The sequence below is a fragment of the Mauremys mutica genome, chromosome 6 (assembly GCF_020497125.1).
Source record: "Mauremys mutica isolate MM-2020 ecotype Southern chromosome 6, ASM2049712v1, whole genome shotgun sequence".
Taxonomy (NCBI): Eukaryota; Metazoa; Chordata; order Testudines; family Geoemydidae; genus Mauremys; species Mauremys mutica.
This window is the reverse complement of record NC_059077.1, coordinates 12,425,382-12,451,855: the sequence shown is the minus strand read 5'-3', so window position 1 is coordinate 12,451,855 and position 26,474 is coordinate 12,425,382. Positions and strand designations below refer to the sequence as shown.

At 44.5% G+C, this 26,474-nt stretch overlaps 1 protein-coding gene across 4 annotated transcripts in view; it reads right to left on the bottom strand.

Annotated features, from left to right (window-relative positions):
- Positions 1–5,091: 5,091 nt before the first annotated feature.
- RNF165 (ring finger protein 165) overlaps positions 5,092–26,474 on the bottom strand; it is an 86,423-nt gene continuing 65,040 nt past the window's right edge. For 2 of the 4 annotated variants that reach the window (XM_045020421.1, XM_045020418.1), the window contains 5 exons: positions 18,490–18,619; positions 16,002–16,106; positions 13,611–13,706; positions 11,177–11,283; positions 5,092–8,465 (listed from right to left, as the gene is read on the bottom strand). In XM_045020421.1, coding sequence (XP_044876356.1) covers positions 8,348–8,465; positions 11,177–11,283; positions 13,611–13,706; positions 16,002–16,106; positions 18,490–18,619 — 556 coding nt within the window. In that variant the 3' untranslated portion in view covers positions 5,092–8,347. The remainder of the gene's footprint in view (positions 8,466–11,176; positions 11,284–13,610; positions 13,707–16,001; positions 16,107–18,489; positions 18,620–26,474) is intronic. The other 2 variants (XM_045020420.1, XM_045020419.1) reach the window with 2 other exon arrangements.

The following is a 26,474-nucleotide window of genomic DNA, read 5'->3' as shown; positions in this document are numbered from 1 at the left end:
CCACATACCAGGCCAGTTTACAAAGGAGCCCTTACCCCCATGAGTATTTTCCTTGACTCATGGGAGTAAGGGTGGCAAGATGGCACCTCAGCCATGTGATGATGGCACAAGCCTAATATGAGGCGTGGGGAGACTAATTTGCCCCAATTTCAAGCGTAACACAGACTTTCAGATTACTAAACTGCAGATTTCATGTTGATAATAATCTTCCAGTCTATAGGCCCAGATCCTCAAAGATATTTAGGCACCTAATGCCTATTGAAATCAAGAGGAGACCTAAAGACCTTTGCGGCTTCTGGCCCATAGTGTCTTCCATCCTGAAAGAGCTGACAATGCTTTACAGACATCAACAGTTATGCAAAGCTGGGGCCCGAGGCAATGGGCTTTGGATCAGGTCCTGTATGCAGAGATCATATCAGTGGAAAGACATTAACAGGGCCTGAAACATTATGGGAAATGAAAGTTGAGATACAAAAGTGTGTGTGTGTGTGTGTGTGTGCGTGTGTGAACTTACCAGACATAAATAATTTGCACATAGCCCGGAGATGTAGTTAGCAATGCAATTCATTTTATTAGTTATAAATAAAGTACAAAAAATCCACCAAAAGTGAATCTAAGCATTTACACAATTTCTAATGTCTCTTCATTTCTTCAATGCACTATTGCTTTAATATTAATAATAAATATTTTGTCTAGCTTTCTGCTATAAAATAGTCTATGTAGCAAAATGTTGCACAGCACAACAGAACAGCAGTAGGATTACAAAAAAAGTGGAAAATCCTTTCACTTGCCCGTGCCATTAAAGGAGTTTTTGTTTGTTTGGCCACTCATTGCTCTCGTTATCCCCATTACATTTCGATGGTGCCCATGGGAAAAACAGACCCAGCTCCACATTACGGGCATGTGCACGTTTCAGAACGGTGTGAGATGGAGGTGGGTGTGTTTTAGTCACAATGACAAGCTAAGCAGCACCTTTAAGGGACCACAAAAAAAAATCATATCGAAACAAATTATGGGACAAACTGGCTCACTGCTGGGATAATTTCTCAATTATTTTCGCAGTGATATTCTCATGCAGCTGAACCGCTAATCGTTGACATGGCAGCTATGGCTCAAGGTTAACATTTCACAGCGCGTGCGGCCACCCTCCTGAGCTGCCTATTTGCTTGTTATGGACCAAGTCCGTTTAAAAGTGCCCCTCCTTGCCCTGCTGTGGCTGCAGAGCTATTCACTGGTCTTGCTGCTGCTATGGTGCCCCCTACTGGAATATGCCCTGCACTCAGCTGTCCTTGCCTGTAACCTTCAGCTGGAAAAGGAAGGGTGTGGAGGGCTTATACTGTTTGAATTGACACCACTGAATGGCAGAAAGGATTGGGATGAAGGTTTGTTTATCTGCAGTTTTATTAGTGGACCAGCATTTCAAGGGTGGAAACATCACTCCTAGCAGAGCCCTCAGGGTTGTGATAGCTTGTGGTGTTAGGTCTGTCACACAGTGTGTGCTGTCTCCATGCATGCAAAATGTTCAGGATCAACAGTGGTTCGGGTTCATTAATCCCCTTTTTCTAACTTCAGTTACGTTCTGGGGGTAAGATGGGCTTTTATTTAGAAATTAACTGCCTGGTCTACACAAGTCCCCTGCAGGATTTTAGGATTTAAAAAAAATTAAACTCAGCTATCACACAGGAGAACAACCGTTGTACAGAATTATCTTTACGTGTATTATAGGTGACTTCTCTAATTCACAAGAAACCTACTTATAGGTATGTGTGTCCCCTCCTTAGCAGAATGCTTATATGACAAATTTCAACCCAAGAGAATTTGCATTGATTACACTGAGTTACTCCTAAGGAGAAAAGGTTTCAAATGGAACTCTGCCAGACCATTATTTTCTAATGCAGCTAGGAAGTCTGACCAGGTTATATAGTGGTTAAAGAATCAACCACGTTATATAGTGGTTAAAGAATCAACATTTGCCAGCCGCTACCATAGTTTTCCTCCTACATACACCAGGAGACATCTAGTGAAATGATAGGCAATTTTTTTTTAAGTGGCTTCTGCTACACTACAAGAAGTATGTGGAAAAATTGGAGAGAGTCCAGCGGAGGGCAACAAAAATGATTAGGGGGCTGGAGCACATGACTTATGAGGAGAGGCTGAGGGAACTGGGATTGTTTAGTCTGCAGAAGAGAAGAATGAGGGGGGATTTGATAGCTGCTTTCATCTACCTGAAAGGGGGTTCCAAAGAGGATGGATCTAGACTGTTCTCAGTGGTGGCAGATGACAGAACAAGGAACAATGGTCTCAAGTTGCAATGGGGGAGGTTTAGGTTGGATATTAGTTAAAACTTTTTCACTAGGAGGATGGTAAAGCACTGGAATGGGTTACCTAGGGAGGTGGTGGAATCTCCTTCCTTAGAGGTTTTTACGGTCAGGCTTGTCGAAGCCCTGGCTGGGTTGATTTAGTTGGGGATTGGTCCTGCTTGAGAACGAGGTTGGACTAGATGACTTCCTGAGGTCCCTTCCAACCCTGATATTCTATGATTCTCTGAGTGCACCAATTATATCAGACATCTAGGATCGCATTTTCTAGAGAAAGGGATTTCTCTTCTATGCCTGAAAAAGTTGTGATCACATGGTTGCACCTTCAACTGAATTGTGGGTACAAGGCCGAGTACTAGCACCCCTGGTTACTTGATCGTGTGTGCAAAGGAAGATGGAATTTTGTAGGTGTCCGCGACCTTTTCAAAAGTTATATGCTAGGGTTTAATCTAATCAGACAAAGGCTGAAACACTGGTTTTAATACACCCCAGTGTCTAGAGATGCAGCAACTTATGCTACAATAGCATTATCTAATGTAGCGGCTCTAATTGAAACCTGATCAGCTGCAACACCTAGGCCTAATGTGGGAAATTAAGGATGGATTTTTTTTTAGGACATTTAATTCATGCAGCCAAATACAGCTGGACACACAGAATGGGTAACTGTGCACACAATTTGCAGTCTTCCATGCTCAATCCCATCTGCTATCAACCTGTTTTCGGTACACAACTGGTCAATTTGTCCCAAATCCTACTTCTACTGATGCCACTGACAAAACGCCCACTGACTTCAGTGGGACCATGACTTCAGGGTCTTCGTGAATGTAAATGAGAAAAAAGCATTGTGAAGATGCCCGCTGAAATTACTCTGCCATATTAAGTTACAACTTTTTGATGAGGAACAGTAAAAAATGGAGGGTGGGGATTTTAATACTGATTTATTTTTAAATAATTAAAGAAACAATTTCCAGGCATCTTCAATGCCAAGCCCTAGAGGCAATTTATAACTGTTTCTAACCAGTGGTGATGCTGTCACTGAACCAGCTAATGCTTGGAAACATCAGACAATAAAATTACGGGGGAGGGGGAGTACTCCCAGACCTAATTCTTTGCTGGATTCATGGGAGTTCGTTCTACACAGTGGTCCTGCCACACACGGGAAGGGGCCACACAGGCCACTTTTGGTGGTGCCCAGTCTGTTCAGTGTGCACATGCACCTTCCTCTAGGGGGCGCCAAAGCAACAGCAACTTCCCTGAATTGGCCGGCAGCCACAGCAGAGCAATGGAGTGATCTCCCCAAAAAGTGTCCTTCGTTAATCAGCACTCAAATTCCACCTAAAACTTGGACTCGGCTTCTCCATAATTGAAATGCTGAGAGGTCAGCCCCTCTCGCTGTGCAATTCTAGGGCCCAGGAGTGCTCTACTTCCTGTCTTCAATGAACTTCCGCACATGGGATGAGCCACAAGGCTGGGCTCCACACTTACATACACAGTTTGATCATCTCAGAGGGCAGCCCCTATTGTTTGCCTCATCCCCGTTGACATGCTTAGCTGGCCAGATATGTAGCGTGATGAACAAACTACCGCCTTACGCACACACATGCCTACCAGACAACAGACACAGCAAGAAGGAGAAAGCCCACGAAAGTTTAGTTTAAAGGGAACCATGCAAGGCCAGCCTGAGCTCTGAGACAGTGGTCACCAGGAAAAAAAAATAGATCCATGTGCCTGGTTCCCCACTCACCCATTTGTTGGTCTTGTCTATTTAGAGTGTAAGACATTTGGGGCAGGGTCTATCACTCACTATGTATGTGTACAGTGCCTGAAGCCCCAATTCAATACTATCCCGAACAGCCCCGCACCGTGGCACCCAAAACTTGGCAGCTACAGCTCAGTCCTGCTGCCTCTCTCATGCAAGCAAGTTTCATTGACTTCACTAAGGTATTTATGGGAATAAAGGCTAGGACTGTGGTCAGATTTCCTCTTCTAAGTACAGGAGGGAACTCTGGTATCTCAATCACCGCTGTGTAGTTGCTATTGGCAATCACTGGCTTTTTAATAGTGACCACTGCATACTGAGGAGCAATATGGCCTGTAGAGACTCTCTTTCTAAAGGGGACAACCAGCACTGACCTGATCTGCTTTCAAATCCTAGATCTAGATTATGTTATGATGGTCCAGATGCTGCCAGCCCTCCGAGCAAGGAACTCCCATTGAAGACACTCCACGGGGCTTGCGGGAGCCACCCCGATTATTTGGCTCTGAGGAGTGCTATTTTCCTTCAGTGCATACGGGCGTGAGTGAAAGGATCACCATAGTTTGATTATGAGTGCAAATAATATTTATATATATATGTGCTAAACACAGTCACTATATTGCAGTTTTCCACTATGTCACAGCATACAGAATCAAAGGTTTGCATTTTTATGGAATGTATCCAAGGTAACAGCACCACAGTAATACAGTTTGTAATCACACACCCTGATTTTTTTTTTGACATGATAAGCTTTACCCCCCCACACCCCATGTTTAATTTTTTTTAAGTACCAATGCATGCAAAGCATTCCATTCCCAGAAACAATGCAAAAATGAGGTAATAGGAGTAATAAAAAAAATTAGTATTAATTTCTAAATAAATAAATTATAATTAAAAATGCAAAAACAACTATAAAAATAATTAAATAAGAACCCACAATATCTACAAGTTAGTCATAAATTATGATTGTTAAATATAAGGCATTTAAACTCACAAAACCCTGTAAACTATGTTTTGTTTCTAGAGATTTGTTTTGTTTTGTTTTGAAAAAAATCACTCTATTAGCTCATTCTACTCATACAAGCTATTTAAAGACAAGGGAACCTGACACACCAAATGCAAATTTCAGACGTTACAAGCGCTCGCGTGCCACTGTATCACTCACTCACACAGACCATGGAAGTTTGGTGCTTTCTTCACTGGTTTAAAAACTGTGCTTGTTCATTAGGCAAATAATAATACTTTCGCATAGACGTAAAACACAGGGGTCGGAAGAGCTCACTTCCTCCCCACTGAATAGTTCATTCCAAGCAAGACCCCGGTCTCGAAAGGTTCTGAGCACCACCTGCAAGGTGCTGAGTAGCTGTAATTCCCATTCACTTCATTAGAGGATCCTCAGCCCCTCCCAGGACAAGCTTGGCACTGGCAGGACCAGGCTATAACGCATGATGGGTTACAGTGCATCTAAAGAGCAACGTCTTGTTTTGCTCGGTTATATTATTTTTTAATGATGTATGAATCTGCTGCTGCTGGAGGGAGGCCCAGGCTATTTATTGCCCAAGGCACGTGGCCCTTCGAGTCTAAGGGCTCAGACCATCATGTTCAACAAGATAAAGTAGAAACGACCACACGTGTCTAATGTCATCTTGAGGCAAAATTAAACAGTGCTAGAATTTTTCAGAGCGGAGTTTTGCAGGAGAGGTTACCTGCCCCGGTTATCTCGTCCCCCTCCCGACACTGTTCTCATCACCCGCACACACAGGACGAGAACAGCAGTTATAAATAAATATTTATAGATTGCATCTTCTTCACCTGCCATTGTAAGTTACTATCTTCCCCCTCCCCACGCCACTACCTGTGTCTAGCAAGACAAACCTGCTGAAGAGATGGCGACCCTGGGCAAAATTACTGAAGTGAATTGGAGAGCTTCTCCTGTGCCAGTGCTGATGCAGTCGCTCGTCCTGGCCCTATCGTTAACTTTATTCGCCAGACTGGAAAAAATAGATCATGGGCGTCTGGGAGGTCAGCATTTTCCAATTACAGCTCGCAGGAATTCTATGATCTCTCCAAGGGTAATTCATGTTCATCTCCACTTACAAAACATTACTTAGCTCCTACGAAACAGGCACTCATGGGAACGAGAAATCATCCTCCATATAAGTATCTTAAATATATGTTTCTGATTAAAAATCCTCTAGACACTTCTTTGCTCCCCTAGTACATGAAAAATGTATTAAAAGCCTAGAGAATCTTGGCTGTTGATTCCAATCCTCCCGAGAGCTGTCAGATAAAGAAGACTGAGTAAAGAGTCAACATGCACTTAATTCAATGTCTCTCGTGGCAAATAATCTGAAATATTTATTTCAAATGGAATGTGGCTCAGAAAGCTCCATTATTTTTGGCACTTCATTGATTACTTCTAATCTTTATTTTGCTCCTAATTATAATGAAGCCTGCCAAATTAGCGTCCATTTCATTTCAGAGCTCACACAGTTTATATATATTATATAGGTGTGTTTTTATAGATGTACACACATACACATTTATAGTTTAAAATTCAGAGCAAGTAGTAAATTATCCCAGACATCTAAATTCCCATCCTGTACTGAAATTTTCACATTCGCAGCAATTTCTTATGTACAACATGATTGAACTATCCTGCTATTCTCCCCTGCATCTTGTCATCAGAACAACAATCTGAGATTTTCCACAGCAAGGTATGAAGAAAAAAGTGGATTTCTTAAAAACCTGCAGAATTCCACCTGAGCTGTAATCTCCTCTCTCATTCTTACTTTCTAAGCTACAAAAGCTGCTATTTCATGTAAATCGCAAAAGGAAAGAGCAGCAGAAAGAAATTTAGTGCAGGATGCAACTTGAATCAATCCCTTTTCTCCTTTGCCTCCGGGAGCCTGAAAAGGAGGTTAGATGGCAGCACAGCTCCGGAGCATTTAATTAGATCACTTGAAATTTCTTAGTCTGCTAGCCAAAGAAGACCACGAGATTAGGAATTTAATTGTAAGAAGGGCATGTTAGTTGTGTTCAATTTTTCCCCTTCTGGGTACCTGCTTTAGCAGAAAATATGGTTTGTGCTTTTGTTTCTGAGAGAAGGAAGAATGCATTTCTCATCACATTGCAAGCATATTTCCAGGCCAATTAGTCCTCCAAAAAACTCTTGCAGGATCTAACAACTATGACCAGCTTAATAGGTTCTCTTTCTCCAGCAGGCAGACAATGGATCTTTCACCACAAGTGTGGTGTCAGGTTAGCATCTGATACAACTTCCGCTGGGGAATTCTGGGCCTGGTCTGGAGAAATGCGGAACCACCTGCGGCTCCCATTGACATCAATGGGCCGCACAGATTGCAGGAGCCATTGCAATTGCACTGGAAGATGAGACAGTGGTAGGAAAAATTACAGTAATAGAAACCGAGTGGCCCTCCTTGGATGCTGTGCCCCAAAGTACATCGGTAAGCTATGGAAGCAAGAGAAGCAGAGTCAGTCCCAGGATCCTGCCTTATATAAAGTGTCCAGCACCAGCAGATAAGCAAGAACAAAACTTCTCTCTATCATTTTGTTCATTTCATTCCGATTTTTTTTTTTTTAGGCTTCTCTAAATTAGCAACACACTGTAAACATAATCAAAGAAATAAACGCAGACGAGGCAAAGAGCACGATCCTTCTAACTGTAAACAGGAATTTGCTATTTCACCTCTTTTTTTTTTTTTTCCTAAAGGTGGGAAGATTTAACATTTTTTTCTTTTTTTCCTCTGCCACATTTCAGTCAGGCACCAAAATAAGGAATCTATGAAAAAAATATTTGGTGCAAATTAGGTTAACAGCGACATGTCCACCACAAGATGACTAGGGCACCAAACACAACATTTCTTAAGCTAACATGCTCCAGTTGCTGTCCACAGAAATAGCTAAAGACCCCCTAACGTGTGTCTACTTATTCGAGAGGTATATATACAATCCTTGTGAAATCCAGGATTGACAGGCCAGACTAACCACACACTAGTTCCTTCATGTTCGATACTAAATCTTCTGTAGCACAGGGCCTTCTAGCTCTGGGAATACCAGCTCCCATGCATTGGACCAATATGGCTGTTAGGATCCTCTCCTACCACTAGATATTGTACCACCAATTCCTCCTTTTCGCTAATGTGCTTGCAGACTTTTCCTCTAAATCAAATGGCTCAGAAGGCAAAATTTTGCTGCAAGGGCTTATGGCCATATGACCTGGTAAGGAAAATGGTGCACCGCATTGGTTCTTTCAGCTGTCAGAGCCAAGTTGTGTTTCAATGTCCACTCTGCAGATCGGGCACTTCTTGCTGGTTGCTAGCCACTGATCCACACACACTTGGTGAAATAGATGCATACAAGGTAAACGCCTGCAAGAGAGAATCACATGCCTGTTACAGTTGGGGCAGTGATGTGCGTGAGGTGGGTGGAAAAGGGACAAACACAACCACATATAAGATACAGCAAGGGAGAAAACCAAGCATCCTGCATTTAGTGTGTTTATAGATTCATGGATTTCAAGGCCTGGTGGGGCCGTTATGACCATCTAGCCTGACCTCCTGCATAATGCAAGACAAAGACGCTCACCCAGTAATTGCTGCATCAAGCCCACATCTTCTGTTTAAACTATGGCAACTCTTTTAGAAAGCTATCCCCGCTTGATTTAAAGAGGGATGGGAAAACCCACCACATCTCTGGGCAAGTTGTTCCAATGGTTAACAATCCTCACTGGTAACATTTCTGGCCCCTCTATTTGTTGCAGTTCAGTATCGTTTAAGTGTGGCCATGCTGAGCGGCCTGGATGGCGCTTGCACACACAGCCCTAGCAAAAACAGTCACCGGTTTCACCCAGCACCTTATTTCCAAGATTTTCAAAGTGTCCCACACACACCCATTCATTTTATAGATAAGGAAATTGGGGTAAAAAAAAAAATGAAGGGCCAGTGCCTTTAACCCTTGTGCGCGTGCCCTTGCATGGCCCTGGTGTATGGAGGATGGCAGGGATTGTTCCCTCCATGGGACCACTGAAGGTGCACAGTGCCCCAGAAGAAGTACGTAGTGGGGGCAGGGAGAAGGTAGCCATGGCTCTCCAGGGCTCATCTGCAGAAGCAGGCTCCCCCTTTCTTGAGTCACAATCCCTTCCTCCTGCATTCGGTGCAGCCCTGTCCCGCTTCCCAGCAAAGGGATCTGCCTAAATGCTGCCCGTGATTGGACCAAATTTTCAGCAGGATAGATCGGCACAGCCCTAACTCAGCTGGTGCAAGCCAGGAGTAATTCCGCTGATGTTAAGGTTCCGGCACCACGTACGTAACATTGTTGGGAGAACAGAAGCAGGCCCTGAATCTTCAGTCTCGTCACTTTATGTCTGTGGCATTGGCTCCTACCCCCACTTAATTCAGTGCTGCAATAAAGTTTTGCAAGGACACAAGACAGGACCTCAGTGATAAACACAGCCAAAGTACAGTAACTCCTCACTTAATGTTGTAGTTATGTTCCTGAAAAATGCGACTTTAAGCGAAACGATGCTAAGCGAATCCAATTTCCCAGTAAGAATTAATGTAAATGAGGGGGTTAGGTTCCAGGGAAATTTTTTTCACCAGACAAAAGACTATATATATATATATACACATACTGTGTATATATATACACATATACTGCGTGTGTGTGTGTGTGTGTGTATAAGTTTTAAACAAACAATTTAATACTGGTACACAGCGATGATGTTGTGAAGCTTGGTTGAGGTGGAGGAGTCAGAGGGTGGGATATTTCCCAGGGAATGCCTTACTTCTAAATGATGAACTAGCATTTGGCTGAGCCTGGTTGTTAATGTAGCCTCACTCTACAAGGCAGCAGGCATGGAGGGAGGGGAGACAGCATGGCAGACAGAGACAGAGACACACATCTTGACTTCCCCTCTGCCCCTGTACAACAAGCAGGAGTCTCTGGGAGCAGCTCCAAGGCAGAGGGCAGGAGCAGCACATGGCAGTGGGGGAGGGACAGCTCAATGGTGGCAATTGCTAGCCTGCTGGGCAGCTGCTGCACAAGGAACTTAGGGGAGCAGGGAGCTGATAGGGGGGCAGCTCGTCCACCCTGGTTCCAAGCCCCCACCAGCTAGCTCCAATGGGCTGCTCTTCCTGCAAGCAGTGGACAAAGCAGGCAGCTGCCAAATGACGTTAGAAGGGAGCATTGCGCAACTTTAAACGAGCATGTTCCCTAATTGATCAGCAACGTAACAACAAAACAACGTTAACCGGGACGAATTTAAGTGAGGAGTTACTGTATCTTATTGCAGGTTGGTTACTTTAGGGTACAACGGAAGGTCACAGCCATTCCATGCTGTCTGCAGCATCATTGTGTTGCCATTCTGGCTCATGGCAGTGGGAACTTTCTGCCAAGAAACCCAAAATTTCCTAAGTGGCCGTGACCCAGCTTCCAATATTGGGGGCTCATTTAAGGCTCCGAAAACTCTGGTTGCCGTCCCCCTCTAGCCTCCCAAACACACTTGCACTGAGCAGCTGGATTAAAGAGGAACCTGAAGCAAAACCCCAGATCCAAGCATCCCTGAACTTGAAATCTAGGTCTTCCTGTAGCCACTCCCGTCATAATGGGTTGAGTCCAAAATCCAGATGCAAAGACCCCAAAACTATAGAGACTTGCATACAGATCGGAGCTGTGAGACTTGCCACTGACTTAGCTATCTAACAACCTGGCTCTTGCTGCCACACAAATACTGACTGGCACTAAAATCTGCAGTGCTGTGAGCCTAAAAACACAGGGGCCCAGAAACAGGTGACCAAAAGCAGAAGTCACTGTTGAGAACTTTGCCCTAGTGCTGCAGCGTAGCTCCCTTTAGCTCCAGTTTATAAAATAGACTTTGAGAGAACCCTAAAGATGTTTAGCTTCCTACAGACACCTGCAAAGGGAGCTCACCAGAACAAGAGCATTGACAGCCGGTCTTAAAAACATACTCACACAGCGGTGAACGATTTCCAATAAAATCAAATCCAAACCAAGCAGGAAATGAATGGAAGTAAGCGGGGGGAATCTGACAGCCAGAAAATCTCTGTGGGAAAGATCATACCTCACGTCTTCTCCGTCTTCAAGCATAGACAGACAGATTGTGCATTTCTCATCGGTGTCCGACTCCTCCCCATCCTCCTTCTCAGCTTTTTCTTCCTGTGGTCTTCTCTGTGACAAGGTTAAAGACATAGTGTAATTACACAAGGAGAGACTATGACTTGCTACTGTTCTCCAAAGCCTCTGCAGCTGGAGGAATCTGAACAGAAAGCGCTTCATTGTCAACTGAAAGGACCCACCAGGTCAGGGAAGCCTGCCCAGACAAAAATCCACAGTGGGATGGATGCCAGTTCCTACTCATGCTCCAACTGTCAAATTGTACCAGGAGAGGAAAGGCAGACAGAATAATGTCAGCATCCCAAAGGAGCCAGGCAGCCACTTTCTCATGACTTCTATGATTAAAGTCACAGTCATTAATGTCACAATTAATGTCATGATTCATTCTTAGGTACTGAAACCTCCACAGTCTCTTGAACATTTCCAGTGAACAATAACAATCCCAGTTCAACTCTCGGATATTCCAGCACAATTCCCATAGATGCTGCACCTGTATATTCCAGGAGGTATCTGCAAACATATACCTGCCAGTTATAGTTGTTTCCTGCAGACTTTAGAAGCATGACCCTTTGTACACAACCCAGCATTCACTGCAGTAACTTCCATGCCACTAAAAATACTCTGGTATCCAGGGCCTCCGCCAGCAATTCCAGGGCCCAGGGCAGAACAGTCATTGGGTCCCCGCCCCACCACACAAGCTGCGTGGACACAGTCCGCCTGACATTTGGCTGGTGCTATGCCTGTGCTGGCTGGGCACACTCTTCTGGTATGGCCAGGGCTTCCACGTGCCCGCCTGGTGGGTTGCCAACTGTCTAACTGTGCAAACCCAAAGACCCTTGCCCCATCCCTGCCCCACCCCTTCCCTGAGGCCACGCCCCTGCCCTGCTCCTTCTCCGAGGCCCCGCCCCTGCTCACTCCATCCCAATTCCCTCTGTCGCTTGCCCTCCCCCACCCTCACTCACTTTCACCAGGCTGGGGCAGTGGGTTGGGGTGCGGGGGAGGGTGAAGGGTAGGGCTCTGAGAAGGAGTTTGGGTACAGGAGGGGGAGTGGGCTCTCGGAGGGAGCTTGAATGCAGGAGGGGGTGCAGGGTGCGGGCTCTGGGAGGAAGTTAAGGTGTGTGGTGCAGGCTCTAAGCTGGGGTAGGGGGTTGGGGTGCAGGAAGGGGTCAAGGGGTCGGTGCTTACCTCAGGCGGCTCCCGAACGTGACTGGTACACCCCTCTGGCCGCAGTTCCTAGGTGGGGGGTGCAGGGGGTCTCTGCCCACCACCGCCTGCAGGCACTGCCCCCCACAGCTCCCATTGGCCACAGTTCCCAGCTAATGGGAGCTGCGGAGTCGGCACTCGGGGTAGCAGCAGCGTGCAGAGACACCCTGCCCCCCCTCCAGGGGCCATAGGGCCATTCCGGCCACTTCCAGGAGTGGTGCTGTGCGAGGCCAGGCAGGAAGCCTGCCTTAGCTCTGCTGCACTGCCGCCGGCGGCAGGGGCCCCCCAGGCCCTTTTAAATTGCCCAGGCCCTGGGGCAATTCCCCTCTTTGCCCCCCGTCAGCAGGCTTGCTGGTACCACAATCACTCTGGAATGGCAACGGTTATTTGTCTTGTGCTAATGTCAACAGGCCCCAGCCCCATTGTGCTTGGCACTGTACAAATAGAAAAAGTGTCTTTAATGGAGCTCATAAATGAAAGTAGAATTCGGCCCATGAGCTTTTCCCCATTGTTTTCCACTCACTTTCCCTTTCCTGCGAGAGAATGATCTAAACCCAGCCCAGCAAGTAAAACAGAGTCAAAGTCTCAGGCCCCACTTTCCTTCCTCCTCCCTTATAGATCAAAAATAAAGTGACCTCCTGGAGTTTTGATCACAAAATCTGGAGATGTCACAGTTACTGAAGGGAGAGGGCAGATTCTCTCATCGTTGCGTGAGTCTTCCTGGTGTGGGACTTGGACTCAAAAGGGACATTTGCCTGTGTGTGTGAAATCTGCAGGTGCTATCGCTTGTGTGCATAAATGACAAGAGTTCACACACACACACACACACACACAGAGCTGAGTGGGAGAAGGTTGAGGCACAACCAGCTGAGCTACCCTAGCACTGTAGCCTACGATCCACACAACACATTATAATCAAACAGGAGATGAACCATAGGGATTCTGGATTTCAAATTCCTCCCATCTGGATTTGAGGCTTTGGTTTGGGCCTCAATCTAACCTGAATTTGGTGCGCACACACACACACACACACACACCTCAAGTTTCTTCCCACTTCCTCTCCATGAGGAATCCTTGGACAAGACATGTTTCTTTAGCAGCTAAACATTCCCTTAGGAAGTGAAAGTCAGACCTGCTGGGAGAGTTGCCTATAGACTCAACCCTGGCAGATTTCTCACCTTTTTGTACTTGTGTGGGAAAGTGAACCTCTCGATGGTGTTCTGCACAGCTCCCCGGTTCACGCTGCCTAATCTATCTTCCAGCTGCAGCAGCTCCTAAAGCAGAAAATATCCACAAGGCACATGACAATCTCCCAAGACTATCCCTGCAGATTCATTCTGCTTTGTGATGAACATAGAATGTAAGGTTCTTTTCTTACCATTTATTCAGAGAAAATATAATCTCATGTTAATAATACTATGTTTCACTTTCATGAAGTCTTTTATCATAAGAACATAACAACGGCCATACTGGGTCAGACCAAAGGCCCACCTAGCCCGTATCTTTCGACAGTGGCCAGTGCCCCAGAAGGAATTAACAGAACAGGGAATCATCAAGTGATCTGTCCCATCACCCATTCCCAGCTTCTGGAAAACAGAGGCTAGGGACAGCATCCCTGCCCATCCTGGCTAATAGCCACTGATGGACCTATCCTCCATTAATTTATCTAGTGCTTTTTTGAACCCTGTTATAGTCTTGGCCTTCACAACCTCCTCTTGCAAAGAGTTCCGCGGGTTGACTGTGTGTTGTGTGAAAAAATACTTCCTTTTGTTTGTTTAAACCCGCTGCCTATTAATTTCATTTGGTGACCCCTAGTTCTTGTGTTATGAGAAGGAGTAAATAACACTTCCTTATTTACTTTCTCCACACCAGGCATGATTTTATAAACCTCTATCATACCCCCCACCCCCCCCGAGTCACCTCTTTTCCAAGATGAAAAGTCCCAATTTCATTAATCTCTCCTCATATGGAAGCTGTTCCATCCCCTTTTCTGAACCTTTTCCAATTCCAATATATCTTTTTTGAGATGGGACGACCACATCTGCACGCAGTATTCAAGATGTAGGGCGTACCATGGATTTATAGAGAGGTAATATGATCTTTTCTATCCCTTTCCTAATGATTCCCAAAATTCTGTTAGCTTTTTGACTGCTGCTGCACATTGAGTGGATGGTTTCAGAGAACTATCTACAGTGACTCCAAGGTCTCTTTCTTGAGTGGTAACAGCTAATTTAGGCCCCATCATTTTACATGTATAGTTGGGATTATGTTCTCCAATGTGCATCAACATTGAATTTCATCTGCCATTTTATTGCCCAGTCAGCCAATTTGGTGAGATCCCTTCTTGAGAGCTCTTCGCAGTCTGCTTTGGATTTAACTATCTTGAGTAGTTTTGTATCATCTGCAAATTTTGCCACCTCACTGTTCACCCATTTTTCCAGGTCATTTATGAATACGTTGAATAGGACTGGTCCAAGTACAGACTCCTGGGGGACACCACTATTTACCTCTCTCCATTCTGAAAACCGACCATTTATTCCTACCCTTTGTTTCCTATCTTTTAACCAGGCACCAATCCATGAGAGGACCTTATCCCATGACAATTAACAGACATGGGCCCAAGCCACAGAATCCAGACCTGGGTTTCTGACACTTAGAAGTTCAGGGTGTTTGAATCAGCAGTTTTCAGTCAGGCCGTTCTCTACAAATTAGTGATTTAGAAAACATTAGTTAATTCTCCATTAACACCTGTGAAGTAGGTGGAGTTTTATCTCCGGATAGGAAAAAATGAAACAGAGAAATTAAGTGACATGTTTATGGCCACACATTGAGCCAGAGCCAAAAGTAGGACCCAGGAGTCCTGGTACACAGGACACCTTACTGTAATTGCTAGACTTCATTACCACCCAGATTGATATTAAAAAGATATAGTTTAAAATAATCTGAACACAAGTATTTTGCCAGATAAGTGCTACTGTCTCCGCATGTCTCACAAAGAAGGTACAAACTGGGCCAAAGTTTCAAAACTGCCTGCCTGGATTTTTGCCCGATAAGATTGAGACTTCACAGTGGCACAGCTGTAAAATCTGTGCTCCCAACTGTTCTGTGCCCCACACCTGGATTTGGGTGTGAACCACTAAGAGTCTGATCCAAAGCCCCCTGAATGGGAATCTTTCCATTGACTTCAATGAGCTTTGAATAAGACCCTAACTACATCATCATCATCATAAACAGAGATACACCAATCTCCTAGAACTGGAAGGGACCCTGAAGGGTCATTGAGTCCAGCCCCTGCCTTCACTAGCAGTACCAGGTACTGATTTTGCCCCAGATCCCCTCAAGTGGCCCCCTCAAGGATTGAGCTCACAATGCTGGGTTTGGTAGGCCAATGCTCAACCCACTGAGCTCTCCCTCCCTCATCTATTTAGTGTTCCTGGACCTAGTTCATATATTCCAGTTTGGAACAGCTGTTCTCTAGCTAACAGTTTTAAAAATGTATGACAGGACATACGCAGGTTCCAAGGGAAGCAAAAAGGGTGAAACAATCATGTAAACCAGAAGGTACCTACTTCATAACTTTCCCTTACGGCAGACGTGTGCCTGTTTGGATTCAGTCCCTGAAGAGCAAGTAACTGAAGCTGAGGATAAGGGTAGTTTCTGATTTCATGGACAACCTGGGTGGGAGGGGGGAAGACAATTACCTGTATTAGCACATAAAACCCTGACTTCAAATCAAATCTTTTTAAAGTACAAAACTTCAGAGCAGACTGACAACTAGTTTGAGGCCCAAAATGAAGATTTCTTTTAAAACAAAGAAATCATAGAGTTTTTATTAATTAAATCTACTCTCAGGAAAAATACAATTGTGATTTTTTAAAATTTTGTGTACAGTATTGCCAACCCTAGGCATTCAAAAATCATGAGATCAGCTTAAAAATAATCAGCAATAAATTTCGGGTTCTGTTTATTTGTCCTCTGGTTTTTAGCCATTTACATAGCATTCGAGTCACGCTGTCAAGCTTTTCTTTGAAATCAGGAGAACTAGAAACTTACTTTAAAGAAAAAAATGAAAGCTTGGAGTCTCACATAGTCATATGATTCCAGGAGCTGGGGGCTTTAAGGAAAAAAAACAGACACACACACACACCCCCCCCCCAAATATCACAAGACACAATAAAATTGCTACGGTTGGCAACACTGTGGGTCAACATCCAAAACACATCCTGCTAGCAGGAGAGTATCACTAAGCCTATGAAAAAACACACTCCTGAGCGACATAAGTTACACAGCTAGAAGCACTGGTGCGGATGACACTATGTTGGTGGGAGACGCTCTGCTGTCAACATAGCTACCGCCACTCATTGGGGATGGTTTAATGATGCTGATGGGAGAGCTCTCTCCCATCGGCATGGGGCAGCAACACCAGAGACCTTACAGAGCACAGCTGCAGCGGTACAGCTGTGCCACTGTGAAGTCTCTAGTGTAGACATGGCCAAAGTGAAACTGATCATCATCATCTGTGTCAAGTGAAGAGCAGAAAGTTAACAAACAGCCTAAAGGTTGTAGAGGATAATCGATTCCCAATCCCCATTAAAATCTCATCTTGAAACAATCACACACAAACCAGATAGTGGGGACTTCTCTTAAAGAGTCACAAATCAGGAGAGGGGCCCCAAAACAGCATTTGTTTTTAAGAGCATGCTTTTTGGGGGGAGGATCTGACTGATGATTTTTGAACTCATACAATGAATACCATAAATGGTGAAAAGTGAATACACCTCTACCCCGATATAATGCGACCCGATATAACACGAATTCGGATATAACACGGTAAAGCAGTGCTCCGGGGGGTGGGGGGCGGGGCTGCGTGCTCTGGCGGATCAAAGCAAGTTCGATATAACGTGGTTTCACCTATAACGAGGTAAGATTTTTTGGCTCCTGAGGACAGCGTTATATCGAGGTAGAGGTGTAATTCATTTAGTTTTAACAAACTGCAGGAGTTATACTGGTAACACCTCATCAAAAAAATACCTGGGTGATGTTCATGCTGTTGGTCTCCTTTAAAATGCTAATAGGAATAGGCTTCAAAGATTTGTGTCAAGGATCCTTTTGAGTGGAAGGAGATACAGCAGGAATGATTCTCAGAGATGCAGAGACTTTAAGGTCAGAAGGGACCATCATGATCATCTAGATCAGGGGTCGGCAACCTTTCCGAAGTGGGGTCTTCATAAATCTTCATTTATTCACCCTAATTTAAGGTTTCACGTGCCAGTATCACATTTTAACATTTTTAGAAGGTCTCTTTCTCTAAGTCTATAATATATAACTAAACTATTGTTGTATGTAAAGCAAATAAGGCTTTTACAATGTTTAAGAAGCTTCGTTTAAAATTAAATTTAAATGCAGAGCCCCCGGACTGATGACCAGGACCCGGGCAGTGTGAGTGCCACTGAAAATCAGCTCGTGTGCCGCCTTCGGCACCCGTGCCATAGGTTGCCTACCCCTGATCTAGATTCTAGTCTGACCTCTTGAAGTCCCTTTACAGCACTCTGCACTACAAAGGGATTAAGTTACATTTAAATACACTCCAAGGCTGCTTTACATTGCCAGAATGGTGTAAATAATGCTTAGTCTACATGAGCATCAGGACCAATTACTCAAATTCTGCTCTCAGCTAAACCAGTATGAATCTGGAGCAACTCCATTGACTTCATTGATTTACTCCATTGATTTACAGTGGGTTATCTGGGAGCGGAATTTACCCTAATATCTACAGTGGTACAGTGTTCCATATCTTTTCCATTCTGTCTAGATTTTGTGGGCCAGCTAGTGTAAAATCGGTGTAGCTCCACTGAAGGTAATAGAACTAATCCGATTTACTTTTCCTGCCCAATGAGTACAATGACGCACTCTTATCCTCTCAGGCAGACTCCTTCCCACAGCCAGAGATAAGTGGGACTCTTAGAAGACAGGTGATGGAAAGATAACAGCCTTTATTTTGACTGCCTTCTGGCAGACAATGCATAAAACATTTCCAGGCAGAAGTGTTTCACTTACCATCTGCGTTGAGGATGTGTTTCTGGGGAAATGGTGCATTCTAGACGTAGCTAAATAATGTTGATAGTGCTGAGGAACTGGCCTGACCTGGAACTGGGCGTGTGTCAGTCCAGCATCAACACTAAGATCCCTGTAAGAATGAGACCAAAAAAACATATATAAAGAAAAAACAAATCCAATCTTTCTTTTACCGGCCTCCCTTTATTTCTAAGCCCCTATACGCTGCCAGTTACAATTCATAGTATGCTCTCACATACTGTGCACGCAGTTCATTGGGTCCCATTCTCAGCTACAACGGTGCAAATCCAGAGCGATGCCACTGACATCGGTAGTTACTCCAGCTTTACAGCACGAACTAGGTCCGATTCTCCACGGTCTTGCTCTTTGTGCAAGTCACTTACACCTTGACAAGGTGTGTGTAAAGTGGTGGTAAGAGTCGTGATTTGCATATGTGCAAGGCAGTAGAGAAATAGGCCCACTGGCTTCATAGGTGGATGAATAAAAATTTAGTAGCCTTATTAGTCCTCCAGGATATGACGGGTAAGGCAATGTGAATCAACAGGTTCAGAACATGCCAGATTTTGTTTTCGCTCATGCCAGTGTAAATCTGGAGTAATTCTACTGGCTATAGAATCTGCCCATTCCACTTTATTTTTTTATTAATACTAATCATACTTCGCTTATATACTTTACGAACATAGGAGATGCCTCATCTGCCTCTAAAATGCAATCACTTCCACTGTGAAACAAAGCATCGGTTTAACAGAGTACAGCAACAGTGGCACAGCGAGAGAATAACTGAAACTACAAGGAGAATTTTAGGTAGGCAGAATAATACCAATCACCCAAATTGGAGTTAAGCCAGAACACCGCTAGGACTTTGTCAAATATGACTGTGGGAACAAGAGCTGGAATTCACATAATATTCAAAACTGGCCCAGCCCATAGAACAGAACCACCTAACAGATCACAGGGGAAATGGTCCAATGCTGACTCAGAGTCCCACCTACAATGCTTTCTGCAGCACTTGTGTAGTCACTGGAGATTTATCATCCCAGGGATAAGCTCATCTATGATTGCTTGGCTTATGAGAGCACAGTGGTTCACAGCACAAAGTGAGATGGTACATACCTTACCCTAATCAGTCAGGTGCCCAAAGCCTCTGAACTGCAAAATTATTATTAAAAGAAAACAAAGACAAGGAAGCAATATATAGGAGGGGGAAAGGAATACATCTGAGGGGAACGGGACAGAAAGTGGGCTGGAGTCATAAGGATAAAGTTAATCAATTTTAAAGCCAGAAAAGACCATTAGACCATCTAGTCTGTTCATAGATTAGATGATCATCTAGTCAGACCTCCTGTGTGACACAGGCCAAAGAATTTAACCCAGCTACTCCTGTGTTGAGCTTAACCACTTGTGTTTGGCTAAAGCATCTCTTCCAGAAAGGCCTCTAATCTTGATCTGGAGACATCTAGAGATGGAGACTCCACCACTGTTGTAAACTCAGAAAAAAGATACAGTTTGTCTCAATGCATTTCTCACACTTTCTCTAGACAGAAATTTATGATCTCCATAAGCCCTCCAGCGGGGATCCCTCCTGTGCACGCACACACAGACACAAACCTGTGAGTTAAACCGTGCTGGCAAACCCCACCCTCTTGATTCCTGGAGTCCAAGGGCAGAGAGCTAGCATGTTATCTCCATCAGTAATTCAATTAACAGATCCCTTGGCTCACCAGCAAGAGAAATCTTGTAGCAAACAGTGCTTTGAATGTTGGTCACTTTATCAGAATTACAAAAGCAGGCACTCTAATAACCACTGTATTAGCACTTGCCAAAGTGAAGCTAATGAGAACGGAGGGATTGCCTTTTTATTCCATCCTCAAACTTCCTTTTCCTTAAGTGGAGGAAGAGAGCAGCTGGCACTGAGGCTCGTTATGAGCTATCAAAACATTTCTTCAAGTGACTGTGGAAGCTGCTTTCCCTCAGCAGCGGATGACAGACAGGAAGACACAGTCACTGTAGAAGTCTTTGGCAGCACTGCTGCTTGAAACATCCTGAGGGGAGGAGAGAACTCCAATGCCCATTCCTCTGGCCTATTCCTGCCCTTTGCTTGGCTGTACCATGCCTCCTGTCATGCGGGATCTCAAATGGAGCAGGGCTGCCAAGCCTCAGACCAGAAGAAGGCCCACAGAAGGATGCAAGGTGTTGCAGGAGGGAGACTGACATATGAGGAGAGATTTAAAAGCTGCCCCAGTAATACTTAGTATGGAAAAGATAAGATTAAGAATTCACAGAGAGAGAGGAAGGGAGAAGCAGTGTGATCCAGTTGTCTATTCGTGGCTCTACTGCTAGTTATTATGATAGACATACAGGTCTGTCACATCTTACGCGCATTTAACGTGCGTGATTTCAGCTTTACGCGGCTGGCAAAAACAAAACAAAAAAAGAGAAAAATAACAATTTAAATACCGTTTCTGTAGCGTGGGTGATTCCATCCGCCATTCAACTCAATGTAATTTTGACTATACGCGGTTTTCGCTTTACGCGCTAACCGCAGAATGGAACCCCCGCGTAAGATGAGACAGACCTGTACATAATAGTGACATAGGTATGCATGATGCTATACAGAGAGAGTAACGACTCTTTGCTTTCAAGGACCTTATTATAATCTAGGGGCCCATTCCTACAATGGCATCTGCCCCAGAAGACCCCTGCATCGATGCCTAGCTCTACTGTAGCCATTGGAACTTGGGGTTGGTGCCGGAGGCTGTTTGCATGGATGTCTTTGCAGGATCAGGGTCTAAGAAGAGACCATTAAGCCTCTCCTGTCTGTGCATCTTGGGTTTTCCTACCTCCCTGTGGCTGTGGGGGCCTAGAAGTGTTGATGAGAACATCCGCTTTCATTTCTTTTAAAAACTAAGATCAATATTTTCAAATTTGGATGGCCAAAGTGAGGCTCCCAAATCCAGACTTTGGCATCTACCTAAAAGTGGCCAGATTTTCAAAGATGCTGAGCACCCACAGCTCCATTTAGGGTGAGAGAAAGTTGGGATATTTACGCCTCTGCAAACCAAATCACTATTATACAGGTGTCTAAATGTGCATTTTAGGTGCCTACCATCAGCCACCGATTTCTAGTTCTTTTCCTTGAATAGAGTGCTTTGAAATGCACACCACTGGGTACTGATTGCTAGGGCTGAGGGCCGAGCAGCAGGGCTTTGCTCCTTCAGCAGGAAGCTGAGAAAGTCAGCAGAGGCTCCATCTACACTATGAGCTCGCAGTGTGATTTCCTCGTTCGTGTACATGCACTTGCACTAGTGCTCATCGAGTTACTGTGAATATAAATAGCAAGGTAGCCACAGTAGCAGCAGCAGCAGCAGAGGGGCCGCACAGCTGAGCCACACAGAGTACATACCCACTGCTTTCATGTAGGTTTGTACTCGGCACAGCACAGCCAAGCCTCCGTTACCAGTGCTACCATGGCTACCCTGCTATTTATACTCACACTAACTCAAGGAGTGCTAGCCCAAGTCTGCAGACACCAGCAGGGAAATCACACCCCTCACTTGTAGCACAGAGCCTGAGCACAGCATGTGTGATGCATGGTCAGACAGGGTTAAACATGATGCAGGATGAATGACTCAAATTCAACCCTTAAAGACATATGGGGAGATAATGTTGGTGTTTTTTGTGTATTTACATAGATATGGGTACAGGTTTCAGAGTGGTAGCCGTGTTCATCTGTATCAGCAAAAACAATGAGGAGTTCTTGTGGAACCTTAGAGACTAACAAATGTATTTGGGCATAAGCTGTCGTGGGCTAGAACCCACTTCATCAGATGCATGAAGTGAAAAATACAGGAGCAGGTATAAATACATGAAAGCTTATGCCCAAATAAATGTGTTAGTCTCTAAGGTGCCACAAGGACTCCTCCTTATATACAGGTAGTGGTTAACAATGTAATCAACAGTCCCTGTGTATGCTGTATTCTGTTAATTCAGAGCTAAAGGAACATCCTAGCATTTAAATGAACTGTAAACGTGGGATATCTCTGTATTCATCTCTCTTTGAAGTGTATAGCAAATCACCTATGAATGGTGGAAAAACAGGCAATTGCCTTATGTTAATCTGTGTGAATAATGCTTAAAAAATGAGGGCCTATTGTTCCCCAGGGGACTCTAACGTATCAAAGAAGACCTGAACTGTATAAAAGATGCTTGGGTCCCAATCTTTTTTATCTCAGATCTGCTTGATGCTCAATGCAGGGGAAGTTTAAGCCACAAGATTGAGATCCCAGTGCTAACTGGACCGCCCTAAATATGATATTGGACATTGGACTATAATCTGTGGACTAAAATCTAAAAGAACTCTTTGCAACTATACAGCTTACCATCGCTGCTATGAATCTGAACCTCAGGTATTGAACTCGTCTGTATTTATATTGATCTTTTAACCATACTCTCTCTCTTTCTTTTTTAATACATTTTAGTTTAGTTATTAAGAATTGTCTGTAAGCATGTGTTTGGGTAAGAACTGGAATATTCATTAACCTGGTTGGTAATGTGTCCGATCCTTTGGAATTGGTAGAATTTTGTATACGATGAAATAAGATTTTCATTAATCTTCATCATATCTGACTTGGGTAACTAGGTGGAGGCCTGAGGCTGGGTTACTTTAAAGGAACTGTGTTTTGGACTTCTGAATAACCAGTAAGATATAACAGAAGCTGCTTAGTGCTGGCTTGGTAAATCTAAGTATTGGAATATCCACCAGCTTTGGGGATTGTCTACCCCATTCTTTGCAGCCCACTCTAGTTGAGTGACCTCAGCTGGCTCCCCCCAGGATACCCGAGTCATAGCATGTATCCCAAAGAATCGTCTCACTAACCTTCCCTGAGCCCTTAGACCCACAGAGTGCATGGTGTTGTGACCATGCTGGAGAGGACTGAGTTACATGGAGAACAGTAAACAAATTGTTTCATGACAGGCCCACCCCAAGAGTGTTAAATCCCTTTCCTCCCCCACCACACCAATTATAATGTAAATTACTCTAGTGCCTAGAGGCCCCAAATGAGGTCATGGCCCCACTCTGCTAGGAGCTGTACAAACACACACGAGAAACAATCCCTGCCCCAAAGATCTCACAGTCAAAATAGATAAAACATGGCAAAAGAAACAGAGGCCCACCAAGGTGAAGTTAATTGTCTAAGGTTATACAGCATGTGACGGGAAAAGTCAGATAGATGGGTATCCTATTCATATGACGAGGCATCCTCAAGTGCATGTCACGTGTCTGCACAATTACACAATGTACACATGCAACTGCAGCACTATAATTGCATCACCAAATTAACCACACAATTGTATACCTAACTTTAAAAAAAAAAAATCACACCCACTACATGATGTTGCTTCTCAGGCAGGAGGATCTCAACTAACAGACCATATTGGATGTTTTCTGAGCATTTTGAAATGAATAAATATGACAAGCCAGCTGGGGAAAGCAAAAACAACCACTACCAACATAGCACAAGCCAGTACCAGCACAGCATTCTGATGCATGGACATTATAGATTCACGTCTTGTTGCAATGCCTGTAGGACTCATCTCACTTGGAAATAATAACTGAAGGATTAGAGCCAGGATAACAGGTTAGAGCAGATTCACTAACTGCATATTCAGAAGACAATTTGTGGGACAAAGGGAATGTTTTATGTTTTAATAAAGGTGTGACTGCTGGAGATACCTGATCACTTTCAGCAATTCTACCCATCCTCTTTTCATGTAAAAATACACTCCCTTGCCTTCAAGTGAACGCAGTCTCCACTGATGTATTAATACGTTACAGGAATGTTTTTACATCTGTCACTGGGTAGACTAGTTAGTACAAGCACCCTGAGGGGAGATGAGTCACCCAAAGGTATATATACACATATACTATATGATTTCCTGACAGCCACTCCTTCAGTTTTATAAGATTATTGAACAACCAAGGCAAAAATAGGAAGTTAAGTGGTGCTTTATAATGAGCATAATTAACACCACACACACACACACACACACACACACACACACACACACACACACACACACACACACACACACATATACAGACAGCACAGCACAGCACTATTCCATCTAGAGAGAACCTAAAGCACTTGTCAGCGCATAGAAACTGGGCCAAATTCTGCTCTCGTTGGTTTCAATAATGGGAATGCTCGAGAAAAAGAGACAGAAGAATCAGGCCATATTTATACTGAACTTCAAAGGTTCCAAAGTCACAAATTAGGAAATGCCAGAGTTCAGGTTGTCTATGCAACCTTAATTCGTCCCCCTTGTGCATATGCATTATGTTCCAGTCTTTAATTACATCACCACATGCTATTTTTTCTACAGCAGCCCCACCACATTCAGTGTGCAGACTGGACTGTGCTCATTTATTGAGCAGCTATTCAATAATTTGTTTTTCCCTCATCGTTCAATGTAGACACACGCCTTTTTCACTGCACACTATTCAAACCGTGTCCTGACAATGGAATGATTAATTTCCCGGTGGGCTTTTCTGTCATTCTCGTCGCTACAGAAGCCGAGCACTTCACAAGTATTAATTTATTTCTTTATTTTCAGAACACCCTCGGGAGATGAGGGGTGCTATTATCCCCATTTTACAGATTGGGAACTGAGGTACAAAGAGATTAAAGTCAAAATTATCTACTAGTTTTGGGTGCCCAATTTGAGACATCTAGAACCTGATGTTTCAGAGTACTTAGCATTACACAGCTCTGTATCTGTTCCAAGCACAGCTCCCCTTGACTTCAGTTTTAGCTGTGAGTATTCAGCACTTCCACAAATCAGACCTCAGGCTCTCAAATTAGGAACCCGGAAAATGAGGAACACACAATTCCTGTGAAAAGTTTGGTTTAAATGAATTGCCTCCCACTGCACAATAACATGGTGACAGAGGCAAGGATAGAATCCAGCTCTCCTGGGCAGCATTCAACTGCCTTAACCAAGAGATCCTCCTTCCTCTTCCCTGCAGTCCCTGCCTCATCCACTACACACCTTCCAAGGCCGTAACAGATAGAATGCACCTGATCTTGGCCTTGGCTACACTTGCAAATTTGCAGCGCTGCAGCAGGGTGTGAAAACATACCCTCTCCAGCGCTGCAAATTACGGCGCTGCAAAGCGCCAGTGTGGTCAAAGCCCCAGCGCTGGGAGTGCGGCTCCCAGCGCTGTACGTTATTCCCCACAGGGAGGTGGAGTACGGACAGCGCTGGGAGAGCTCTCTCCCAGCGCTGGCGCTTTGACTACACTTAGCGCTTCAAAGCGCTGCCGCGGCAGCGCTGTTGCGGCAGCGCTTTGAAGTGCAAGTGTAGCCAAAGCCCTTGTCTGATTTCAGAAGCTAAACTAACCCTGGGCCTGGCTAGTACTTGGATGAGAGACCACCTGGGAATCCCAGGTGGTATAGGCAGCTTTTCTTCTATTTCCGGTCACACGTCTGGGCAGAGTTCCTCTGGGCAGCATCCACTGACTCCCTGGATGCCTTTGAGGAGCAGTGGGTACTGTCTGGGGCTCTCTGCTCTCTGGATGCCGGAGTTTTCTCCTATGACCTGCACGCCCACTCCTGTTTTTTTCATTTGCTGTCCCCTGCATTTACTTGTGGCCTGGGACCACTGGCCCCTCCTGCTCAGGTGGAGGGTGGCCTTTAGTCGTGGGCAAGCTTAGGCCTACAATCTCCCAGGCGCACAATAGATACACACCTTCCAACTGCTGCAACCAAAGTAACAGGGGTTCTACAGACAACAGCCTCCTTCCCTACACAGCCCTGATTCATCCCCAGAGCATCACCCTCCTGTGCACTGAATGAGGCAGGAGTCCTGCTGAATAAATAGTATGTGATCATATAACTAAAGACTGTCTCATAAAGCTTATGCGCAAGGGGATACAATTAAGATGTGCAAGCTTAATTCTGGCATTT